This window comes from Tetrao urogallus (genome assembly GCF_951394365.1).
Source record: "Tetrao urogallus genome assembly, chromosome: 1".
Classification (NCBI taxonomy): Eukaryota; Metazoa; Chordata; class Aves; order Galliformes; family Phasianidae; genus Tetrao; species Tetrao urogallus.
The window spans coordinates 134,923,379-134,935,774 of record NC_136813.1 but is presented as its reverse complement, the minus strand read 5'-3'; the positions used below and the strand labels follow the sequence as shown (position 1 = coordinate 134,935,774).

The 12,396-nt window shown below is 43.3% G+C and overlaps 1 protein-coding gene across 1 annotated transcript; it reads left to right on the top strand.

Moving 5' to 3' along the window:
• Positions 1-340: 340 nt before the first annotated feature.
• Positions 341-10,439, top strand: SINHCAF (SIN3-HDAC complex associated factor; the record flags this gene model as incomplete). The annotated part of the gene is made up of 6 exons (XM_079546373.1): positions 341-421; positions 4,285-4,451; positions 6,336-6,435; positions 7,675-7,801; positions 9,246-9,396; positions 10,277-10,439. 6 exons carry the CDS (start codon positions 341-343, stop codon positions 10,437-10,439), a joined length of 789 nt encoding a protein of 262 aa, XP_079402499.1.
• Positions 10,440-12,396: the final 1,957 nt, after the last annotated feature.

The following is a 12,396-nucleotide window of genomic DNA, read 5'->3' as shown; positions in this document are numbered from 1 at the left end:
TGCATCTGTTGTGCTGAGATCTCACTGCTGCACAACGGTAGCTGCAGACAGGACTGGCGTAAGAATTGGCTCACTGATGTAGCTGAGCTTATCGAGTCAGAACTCTGCAGGATGCTGCTTCATTCTGGTGTGCCTGGACTGTAGCAGTGGCCAAATGTCACTTTCCTTCCAGTAAGGTTTTGGGCAGACAGAGAAAGGGAAGGCACCCTAGGAAGTTCTGGAAGTGTTACTTGTTTGTGGACGTGTGCTGGGTGTATGCACTTGCTGATGCAGAAACCAGAGTATGTGTAGCCTTTCTGTATTTCAAGGTGCTGGGAGCATTGTGTTGCACTGAGAATGAATGATCCAGGCCAGAGTGAGGAGACAAGAGAAGAGAGAGGTGTGGAGTAGTCAGAGTGGCATCCTTTGGTTCTCCTGTAACGTGGGGGAGTGTTTTCTTTCAGCTTCATGAGAAGCAGGTGAGCGCGTTCCTTCTGAGTGGCCTGATAATTGTGTTACAAAGGGAGACATGCCTGCCTTCTAGGAATTCCTTCCTCTCTGTTATTACAGATTTCTCATTCTTCTTGGGTGATCAAGAAGAATGCAGAGGAATCTGGGAAGGCAAATGAAAGCAGCTCAGCTTTTCTTAATCTGAAAAGTTCAGGAGTTCTTCCTTGACTTGAAATCTTAATGAGCATCTGAAGCAATACCTTTTAATTTAGACCATCAAATTAAGTTTTGCAAAGAAAACTGAGTCCCAATTTCTAGTCCTGACAGGCAACAAAAGCATGAAAGAATTCTCACATGCATATGATGCATGCTGCTTTGTACCAGCCCTTCACAAACGTAATAAGCAGGGTGTGTTTTTCTTCCCCCGCCTATTCTGCTGCTCTCCTAAAATGTCAGGGCAGATGTACGGAGAACTTGTTCCTTCCATTCCAGCTGCTAATGCAGGACTTGGGGTAAACAGCTTCTCTGTCTGCAGGGGGGCAGGGGATGAGGATCGCTTTCTCTCTGACTTGAGGGAGTAGCATTCTCTACGTTAGATTCCCTACATTAGTGCAGGTATATCTCCAGTTCAACAGACTGATAAATATGCCCCACTAGGTTTTCTGTTTTTCTTGGGTTTGTTTGTTTTTTTGCTGGTAGAGTGGTTCCCTTTCATTTCTGCACAGCTGCTAATTTAAGACTTCATGTATTTAAAATACCTTGTTTAAATTTGGCAAAACTATCTTGTGTGATGCTTTTAATTTTTATGGAGCTGCAGTCCCACCTGGCTTCTTTTTATCTGTCCCCAATTTCACATGGTTAAGCTTCCACAGCTGAGATTCATGCATTGCAGTAGTAGGAAATCTAGCCTGTGTTATACCAACTGGAAAATCTTAACTCCCTGATTCTAATCTGAGATCTACCTACGTTGCAAAGCTTTCAGTTAAACCATTTGAATGGCTCGATCATGTGTCCTAACTACACCTAAGTCTACAGAGAAATAATGTCAACTCCAGCACTAGACAGACAATTATGGAAAGTTGAGATGGAGCACTTTAAGTTTAGCAGTGTTGGTAAGTATTTGTAGACTTAAGTGCAGTCTGCATTAGCTGCAGAGCTATGCAGCTGACAGAATATTTAGTGCATAATGGTCAAATGGCCACTGGTTAAGATTAAATGTGGAACTGGACGGATGCCTTCCATTTACAACTGTGCTTGTCAGAGAAATGTGTTCTACTTGTGGTTTTTTTGCTACTAGCTTTTCCCCATTCAGGCGTGATATATGGTAATACCGTTACTGACCGTTCATCAAGTGGGAAACAGATGGCACTAGTTTCCCTTCTATTGAAAGACTGTATTGAGAGGCTGCTCCTGTGAGAATGGCAGCAATAATGCAAAACAAAATATTTTCGGAATATGTATGTCTGATGCTAGCCTTTGCCAGAACATTAATTGTAAGACATGCATCTTATTTCTACAGTGATATAAATACCAGCTGGTGGCAGAGATCACCTCATCAGTGTCTGGATTTCTGGGAGTTTCTCCCTGGGTTGGAAAATCAAGTAGCTGAGATCAGTACTGTGTCTTGCCCTGTAACAATCAGGATGCTCTTGCTGCTTAAGTTTTACAGTTCTCATGAACTTTTTGTCTGCAGTTACCTCTTGTCTTTCTGAAGAAAAGCACCAGATTGCAGGTTAAGGTTGTCACATAATCTGAAGCCACAGTTTGGTAGCTAGAAATTCCCCAAGGGAAGGTGCTGTGCTGTTGGATCTCCAGAGGCTTGTTAAACATGGTATCCCTGAGAGGCATCTGTCTGAAGGGCAATGCTGCATGCTGAGAAACAAAGTATGTACTCTTAAGTGTCTGCCTAGACACTCCTTTATTTGTCCTGACAGTCCAAGGATACTAACTGGATCTCCTGGCCAGTGCTGTGCTAATAAAGGGAGCAAAGAGTCCTATAGGAAGCATTTGGGGTGATGCTGCTGGCTATGTGCAGTAGTCATCCTTGGGGGAACCTGGCTGGAGGTGAGCCTGCAAATGTGCACGAAGGAGTACAGCGCTTCAAATGCGTGCCAAACAGCTGTGTTAACTTTGGTTGAAAGGGAGAGCATCCCCTCCATCTTTCTCTCCCATTATTCAGTTTGTGCGTGTCCCTTACCTTTTCTCTGTGAGGGATTTGGACACAATGAGTGTTGTTTTTTTTTCCTCTACAGAACTCTGCTGCCCTTTGCTACCTGGGACAGCAGAAATTTGTCTTGCAGTGTCCATATGTCCTCATTTTCCCCTGTGGGGTTGGGGGTATTGTTGGAATTAGTCCATGTGGAGGACCATGTTCAAGCCTGGGTGGTTGATTCACTGACTTGCTGTGATCCTGCAAAAACATGCAGGTTATTTATCCCTATGTGTAGTGCCTGTCAGTAAGGTAAGTGTGATGCTAGGTGTAGTCATTTCATGGAAGCATGTAAGTCTTCCCCTTGCACTGCTGTGGGTGAAGATTTGGAGACAGACCATGTGCTGCCTGCATTCCCCAGTGGCTAAGCTGCGTTTACTGGGGCATGGCAGTCCCTGGGCTTGTGAGGTGGCTGGGAGTTCCCACTGATCAGATTCTCCCACGTGTGATGGAGATGCTCTCCAGAAAGCCCTCCTCGAGCCACTAGACTTCTCAATAGATGTGCTGGAGATAAGCTTTTGTTTTGTTGTGTTGTATTTTTTTTTTTTTTTGTCGTTGTTAGCTTGTAAGAGACTTGGCGGTTTTGTCAGAGGAAGGGAGAAAACTGTGCTATTTGCATGGCTCTGTCTCCTTTCAGTTCTTAAAAGCAGAAGTTCTCAGCAGTGGAAGCCTGTTCTCGGGGAGCTTCCTGTCACCAGTGGGCTGTCCCCTCTGAGCAGTTTGCGTGTGTTGGATGACAAGTGTCAGAGGCCTTGCTATGGTGCTGGCTGGGCAAACCACAGTCTGTTCAAACAGAGCCCTTCTTGGAGCAGTCCCTGTGTGGCCATGACAAGGGCTCTGGCATCTCCACGTGGCTAGCAGAGCCTTTGTGCACATCCTGGCCCCACACCAGGAAAGCATCCGTTTCACTTGGTGCTCTGTGGGACCTGTGTGCCCTCTGGCAGCCCGTCATGCTGGGCCTGAAGGCATGATGCACTGGGGAGCACCATAGGCTGGAGGTGGGGAGACCTTTCTAAAGGGCAGTGGGGTGCCCTTCATGGAAGTATGTGTAGGTAAGAGCTTTTGCTGCCGTGGAGGCTGCTCGTCTGGGCCTGGCTGTCAGGAAGAGCTCCTCAGTGCTGTGCTCCGTTGAGGGCTGGAGGGCTCCACCCTGCTGCTCTTAGAGCGGCTTTTCAGGTATGTCTGCCCCACAGCCCGGAGGCATGGCTGCAGCTCATTTGAAGTGACTCCTACTCGCTTTCCTGCTGCTTTCAGCACAGTGGCGGGTTTGCAGTGAGGGTAGCTGATGATGATGGCCTGGTTGCTGTGACCTGGGGCGGGTTGGCACGGTCTTCCTGCAGCCCGCTTGGCTGCTGGAATGAGTATGGCTTTCCTGTACTGCATCTGCACCTCTGGGTTATGCTGCTGCTGTAGGCATGGACTTGGAGAACAGTGCAGTCACCATGGATATTGCTTGATATCCCAGCTGTTGTTCACTCTTCTGTAAGATAATAAGGTGTGGATTAGGTGCATCTGCTCTTTGGAAGCAATACGAGATAGATCAGGCCAGCGCTCTTACCTGTCCTGAATTACAGCCCAGTATTGGTTTACCCAGTGAATCACACAGGTTTTGCTTTCAGTATCTAAAAAGTGATAAGTAACACCAGTTCCTGTTTGTTTCAGCAGGCTACAGCTGGGAGGAAAAAATGTTTGGCTTTCACAAACCGAAGATGTACCGGAGTATAGAGGGCTGCTGTATTTGCAGAGCTAAGTCTTCCAGCTCTCGTTTCACTGACAGTAAACGCTACGAAAAGGATTTCCAGAACTGTTTTGGGTAAGACTCTTCCTTCAGTCAACTCTGCATCTCTCAGGGTTTTGATCTCCGAGCTGCACACTTGATGCACTGTCAGATGTGGTTGGCTTGGGTAGGTGGTGGGGGAAAGCCCCAGTCTCCTTGTGACTGTCCCACTGTAGGACTGGTTCCTCTGCTGTGTGTGGCATTGCTGGGTTATTAGCCCAGTGTGGCTGCTCATGCAAGCTGAAGCAGATGACAGCATTGAAGGCTCTGGCCAATTCCTCTTCGCCCTCACAGCATGCGTGGTGACTTAGTTGTGATCCTTAGAGGTATGAATCCCTGCACGAGGTGGAAGGCAGCATGGATCTGTGGAGGCTTTTGGTTATTCTGGAGATGTGAGGACATGAGATAAAGCTTGTACCTTATTTTGGCTATTGGTGCTGTTGTTCTGATAAGGCTTATTGATATGTTATTAAAACTTCTCATTGGAGACCATTCTGACGAAGAATGAGAATTAATTCATCAAATTCTCAGTTAATCAAAGCTGTGCCTAATGCTTTTGTTACTGATGCTTCCAAACAACTAAATAGCAGTGATTTCTTGTACCAGCTGCAGTGGCCTTCTAACTTTTTGAAACTTTGCGATTTTGTCATTGAATTGTTAACAAGGCAAACTCTTCTGATTACCTCACTAAAATTTCAAAATAAACAGCTTCTGCTGCTGTAGTTTTCCTCAATTTTTTTTTTCCCTAGGAAAAATACATTGTTATATTCAGCTTTTTTTCTTTCCAGTCTCACTGGATTGACTCTCATCAAAATCTTAGGCCAAAGTTTAACTTATATCTGCTGTTTGAAAACTGTATGTGTTTTATCAGTATTGCTTCTCTTGTCTCAAGCTTTTAACTTCACGTGTGCAAATCTTTGCAGGCTTTGTGAGTCTTTACCTTGTCTCTTTCCTTCTTCTCCCTCACCCCCCTTTCTAGAAACACCCCTTTCATGTATGGTTTTATAGCGCTTTGTATTGACTGTGGATTTTTGTTCATAAATCTGATGCTGACAGTTTTTGCTGTCGTAATTCTTGGCTGCTGCCCTTGGCAGTGGAAAGACTGAAGGCCCATTGCTTTTTTTATGTATATATGTAAACAGCAGTAAAGAAGCTTGCAGAATACTGGAGCTTTTGGTCTTGCGCTATCTGAAATATGTTTGCCAAGGTGAAAAATGCAGTCTTAACTCTGAACAAATAAGGGCTTATCTGAGCCTGCCTGCCCATTCATCTATACATGCTTCAAAGTCCTCTCATTTGAACAGCTGGAAAACCCAACTCTGTGTTCCCTTTAGTGTGGATTCCTCTGGTGTGATTAGCTGTAGAAATGATTTCTGAAGCAAGCTTGTTAGAAGGAAGCAAGTATTGCTGTCGTTTCAGTGACTACTGTTTCTGAAACCCTATCCTGCATGTATGCAGCAGTGTGTTGGATGGTATTTGTTACTCATCCTTGAAACTCTGAGAAAGCTAAGAGCTGAATAAGCTTTTGTCAGATCTCAGAGTTTTGTTCCCTGCTTACGCTCAAGGAATAGGATTATTCCCTCTCCAATCAAATCAATCCAATCACTGAAGCTGTGGTTTAAAAGAAAACGAGGCAAAACAAGGCAAACAACACATAAACAACAGAAGGTAATAGGGCTGGGTTTTCTTAGCCTCCTTCTGGTGGTAAATTACAGTGCCTTTTATTTCTACATGGAATAATGTTTTTCTGAAAGTCAGACCTGGTCTTCAGATGGCACTGATGAAGCACCTCAGATTAATTGTCATGCCTGAAAATCAGATCTTGAGAAGGAACCCTTTTCCTTGTGCTTCTGACACTGTTATTGCATGATTGTTTTTATTAATTGTTATAGAGTGATTTTTGCTTTTCATTTTTACCAGGCTCCACGAGGCCCGCTCAGGAGACATTTGCAACGCCTGTGTCCTTTTGGTGAAAAGATGGAAAAAGTTGCCAGCAGGATCCAAAAAAAACTGGAATCACGTTAGTTAATTTATCTATTTCTTCCCTGCCCTTAATTAACTTGCCTTCTACTTCAGTCCATTCTACATCAGAGAGGGAGGCACTAGAAAGAGTTTAGGGGTTGCTATTTCCGAACTGCCTTCCCTCCCTAATCCCAACTTTTCTAAAACTTGCCTGGAATATTTCTTGTCTTTGTTAGACTTACGTACAAATTGTGATGGTGCAAGCCATGGATGGCGTTGCAGACTAACCTACCTTGTAATTCCTTGTTTTCACAATCTCATAACTTTGTCCAGAAGTCTCTTATGACACTCAAAACATTATAGATAGAATTTGGTCTCTGTCCAAAACTGGTCACTTTTTTTTAATAGCTTGAACAAGCAAGGTGACTTATTCCAAGCAGCACACAAATCAATGTGGCTTAATCAGGTAATTAAAGACTAATATCTTGCAGCTATTCCTGCTCATATGTTCTGTTTTGATCTATCTAATTCAGTTTGGGCCTAAGGCTGGTAAGATGATCAGGATTCCTTGTGTATGAAATAATATTTATAAAGGAAGCCTTGGTGAGAACAGGATCCAGAACTATGATTGTTACTAGCTCTAGCTTTATTAAGAAGTTAAACTAATGATTTAAAACAACAAAACCAATCTCTAGGGTAAATGCTTAGTTGTCATTCTTTTGATTGAGCCTCTATAGATGTAAACAACCATTGCCTATTCAACTGAATCTGTCAAAATAGGAAGAAGATGTAAGTTTAATTGGATGTACTTTTGAAACTGGTTTGCCTTCTTTTCCTACAAACTCAGCCTCTTATAAACCAGATTTAAGAGAAATATAAGTGTGAGTATGCAGAACTGCTTTGGTTTAACTAGACTGCTTTTGAACGTTTCTGCAACACCCTGGAAGGAGGTTGGAGTGAGGTGGGGTTGGTCTCTTCTCCCAGGTAACAGCCCTAGGACAAGAGGAAATGGCTTTAAGTTGCAACAGGACAGGTTCAGGTTGGATATTAGGAAACATTTCTCAGAAAGAGTGTAACTGCCCAGAGAGGTGGTGGAATCACCATTCTTGGAGGTGTTCAGCAACTGTGTGGATGTGGGCATGGTGGGGATGGACTGGTGTTGGAAAAGACCTCTAAGATCATCCAGTCCAACTTTAATGATTCTGTGAGCTCCTTCAGCTAGATCAGTGCAGACATCTTGACAAAGGCAGTATCTGGGCATAATTCAGGATCACTGTGTGCATTTTCTGTGTTGTAGGTGGTAGATGCCAGGGCTGGACCCAGTCTGAAAACAACACTGAAACCAAAGAAAATGAAAACTCTCTCTGGAAGCAGAATAAAGAGCAATCAAATCAGCAAGCTGCAAAAAGAATTCAAGCGGCATAGTAAGTAGATCCAAACAGATTTTGATTATAAACTTTGGCTTCCCCTAAAACTTACTGCTAAGTGACCGTGTTGAGTCGCCTCCTGGATTCAGTTGTGCTCTCACGCATTCAGGCTTTCTCTGTTCCTGTAACCTCTTGTTCTCAGTGTGCTTGGGGAGGGGGTGGAATGAAAGGGGAGACCGTGTGCAGGATGAGTATCTGAAGGGGGCTGGTTGTGTCAGGTGGAGAAGTGACAAGGAGAGGGTTAGAAGCAGGGCTGGAAGGAGTAGGCAATTGCAGCTTATATCTCACGCTGAAATGACACATCTCATGGAAGAACTTCTTGGGCAAAGCCCTCATTGAAGTTGAAAGAGATTTCCCCCTGTTCTCATTAACTTGCTATGATAGTTTTAAGCTCTCTCCTCTCAAGAAAGGCTGCTTGCTCTGCTGATACCACTATCAATCTTTTTCTTCCATGTATGTTTTCAGCCTAGGCTTTCTATTTAGCCTGTTTGTGTTCTGCCCCTCTTCCCCCCCCCCCCCCCCCCCCCCCCAACATACACATGTACTCTGTAAGCTCCTGCCATGTTCCTCTGTACAGTTTCCTTAAACCTTCTGCTAGTCTCAGTGATTTCTTTCCACTAGCACTTAGATTCTCAAATAGATATGGATTCATATCTTTCCCACACATCCATCTGTCAGTAACACTCTAAATATATGTCAGCAATCTAGTTTCTTTTTCCTCTAAAGCAAACCTTGTAGCTTCTTAACTGTTGCTGTCTTGATCTTCTCTGTTTTCTATCATTCTGCCTGACCTGAAGGAAGTGCTCTCAGAAGAACCAGTGAAGGCCTTGACCTAAGCAGCTTTTATCTACTCATCCAATGTGCAATAGTCAATTCTTATTGTGTTACTGTGGGTAGTAAAGGCAATTAAAAAGGAAGCTAGCAGTATCTCTATTCAGATATGCATCTGCATACCTGAAGTTGATAGCTTACAGTTTTGTTCCAGCTGGAGCTTTAAACTACCTAATCCATTGCTCTAATCAGAAGAGCTTTGCAGGATTTTAATTTAATGAGTAAGAAAGGAGATTTGCAGTGAAGGGCTGCATCTGAAGCAAAGGTCCTGACCAGCTTCAACAGTGTTCAGTGATTACAGAGAAGAACCAGGATCGTGTCTGAAGTGTAGCGTGCTGCTCAGGCTGCATTTGAGACTCTGACCCTGAACCTCTTTGCAGTCCTTCACACACAGGGACCTGCTTCAGTCTCCCACATGGTGACAGATGTTCTTTCAAGGATTTTTGAAGTAGGCAGGGGCAAGAAAAATGGGTTACTATTAGGCTTTTGTTGTTAATTAGGAAAGTCTTTCTCTTCGGTTCCCGTCTGCATGTGACCTTTTGAAGTAAGGAGAAGGATGAGTTGCTGCATGTCTTAATTCTTGCATTTATTCTCCCCCCCCACCCTGCAGACTCTGATGCCCACAGCACCACTTCAAGTGCCTCCCCAGCTCAATCCCCCTGCTACAGCAACCAGTCTGATGAGGGCTCTGACACAGAGATGAGTGCTGGGTCCAGCAGAACACCGGTTTTTTCCTTTCTAGATCTCACGTATTGGAAGAGGTAAAATGAAACAGAAGGTGTGCTCTGTACAGACAGCAGTTTGTTTCATATTCAGTGATCAAGGCTGCTTCCTCAGAAGCTTGCAGGGTGCTGCTGCTGCTGAACTTGTGTTAGAGATATCATTTAAGTCACTAAGTATTCTACAATGTCTATCTTACTGGAAAGGAACACTGTGTATTCAAGACTTTTTCCCCTATCTCCCTCCAGTTCTTAAACAAAAACATGCTATCTGGAGAGATGTTCTTACATTTTTGGGAGTAACGAACAATATTCTGAATGTCACTGTCTTGTCTTAAAACTATGCTCTGTAGATGCAACAAGTTACCATGTTACCATGTACGTATGTTTTGCTGCCAAGCATTAAATTTGAATGACCTGTGATGGTGGTCATTTTAAAAAAAAAAAAAAAAAAAAAAAAAAAAAAAAGAGAGGAAAAGCACAAGATTTTCTTGGAGCTGATGGGTTTGTTTTATTACGTGTTGTGACACACTAATCCCTTGTTTAGCTAATTGCTATACTGGGATCGTTGTAACTTTGCTGCCTCCTCTCAAATGGTGTTTTTGAATGCCTTGTTGTCAAGGCTAGCTTAACCTAGATAGCTGCGTAGCTGAAATTTCTCTGGGAAGTAAAATGGGAGACTTAATTTTATGTAGGCATGGCTTTTTTATGTGCATGGTTTTGTTTGTTTGATTGGTTTTTGTTGTTAGTGGTCGTCGTCTTGTGTTTTGTTTTAGTTTTCCTTCCCTAAATTATGATGTGGATTTAGACGTTGATTTGCTCTCTCTCTTTGGACAGCCCCTCCTGTCATAACCAAACAATGCTGAGGCTCAAGGAATCAGTGTCACAAGCTGTCTGCATCTCTGCTTGCTTTTTCTTTCAGGCAAAAGGTCTGCTGTGGAATTATTTACAAAGGGCGTTTTGGGGAAGTCCTCATAGACACTCATCTCTTCAAACCTTGCTGTAGCAATAAAAAGTCTGCCACTGAGAAGCCAGAACAAGAAGGACCACAATCTCCAGCAATCTCTACCCAAGAGGAGTGGTGACTTCCTTGGAGAGCTGCAGACAGTTATACAGATCCTCTTATTCTCTGGAAAAATACTAGAAAAGTGACTCTGTTCACATTGGACACCTGCTATGCTGCCAAAAGACTATTCCCTAGAATTGTTTTGGGTTTTACTGCTACAATTCCACAAACTCTGAAACTAGTTTGTATCCTTTCAGAAAGACTGTACATAATATTTAAGATGCTATGGAACACTTAGTGAAGCTGAATGCTGCTGCAAGGTTGTCCCTCTTATCTTTCCCTCCCACTCCCTTCACAAGTGAACTTGAGGATGTGGTTTTGTATATTAAAGTGTATGTAGTTCATCTTTCTGTATTGAAAGAAACGGTGGTTGTAAGGGTTTTTATTTTTTTTTAAGTTGGTTGGTAACCTCCCTTAAATCCCCAAGAAAATATTTCATTCTTAGACATGTATGAGATGAACTAATACATATAAATGTTGTCACCTCTCTAGTTGTATAAATATATATATTTTGAAGGTGTGGAGATCTCACCCTATACTACTGACGTTGTAAGACAGATATGTGACAGACTGTTAACTGCAGACATCTCTACTGTAAGTGATAGTTACCTGAAAAAGCCTCCCAACAACAGATGCTCTTAGGGAAGGGGTAGGAGCACTTCCCTTCTTAGTTAGGAAGGGAGGAGGAGGAGTTGCCTGAGAATTGAACACAGTGAAATGGATGGGAGACTTGTTTGTTTGTTTTTAACCTAGCAGCAGACCCTCTGGGCTTTGTGTAGTAACTGACTGGTGATTAGAGGAGGACCAAGAAAACAACCCAGTGCCCAAGTTAGGTGTAGACGATGGCCATAACCAGGTAACGGCTATATCTCTTGGCCCAGTGCAGCTCAAATGTGACCACAAAAAAGACTACTTGCTGGTTTCAGGCTTGACATAAGACCAAGCCACTTGCTAAGCAAGTTAGATTCAGGTCTGGGGACGCAAGCTGATTCCAACCTGTGGTTTGGATTCACAGTGCTTGTTTTAGAGCCACACAGCTTCTCACCAGCAGATCAAGGCTTTTGTAAATACTGGGCTTTTATTAGGATTGGTGCTGTGCTGAATAGAGGCAGCTCTGTTTGCATACATGATCAAAAGATTCCCAGCTGAACTTGTGTGCAAACCAGTGCGATGTTCCTTCAAACTCCACTTTGCCTTTAGGGTGATAGCAGCTTCCTGGAGGAGTGTGCTGCAGTTTTAGTTCCCTATTGATTCATGTTCCTTTATGAAGGTCTAATTTGTGTAACTTGAGAATTATGCTTTTGTTATTTGTTTGCTTTGGGGGGAGGGAAGGGATTTTTCTTTTTACTCTTTTTGGGATGTTCTGCAATGGATGCTACAAGCTTTCCTTGTTGTGCGAGTCATCCGTGTAAAACTTTGGTGGGTAGGGCTTAGGACTGGATTTCTGTGTAATCTCACTTCCTGAAATGGGAATAGTTAGCAAATTAAAATATAGGTAGGAAAGGATATGCAGGATTTAAGAGGAGCCTCCATCCTCAAAGCTGTTTTTTCCTTTCTCCCTTCTGTTGAGTAGTCCAGCCTCTGAGGAGAGGATATCAGAAGAAGGCTTTGACTTATCACAGCCTTACATCTTACAGCTTTCATTGCTCTTTTATTGTGTTGTTGTTGTTGTTGTTTTTTTTTTCCTAAGCTCCCTGAGATTCTGAAGGGAAGACAAAGCTACATGCCTTGCTTTTCATCTGCAACCAAATGAGTGGATACTTGTGTAACTGCCTAACTAGGTCGGTCATGTCTGATAAGGACTTGAGCAAGAGTACTGGCTATTTTTTGCAGACACCTGCCTTTATTGGAGTTTGTGTTTTCAGCATCAGTAATTCTGTACACCTGAGGCTGCAGTACTGATGGTAGGTTGTGCTCTGATACGGATCATCTCTTCTTCTGTATTTATTTATTTATTGCTAGATTTCAACTGCCAA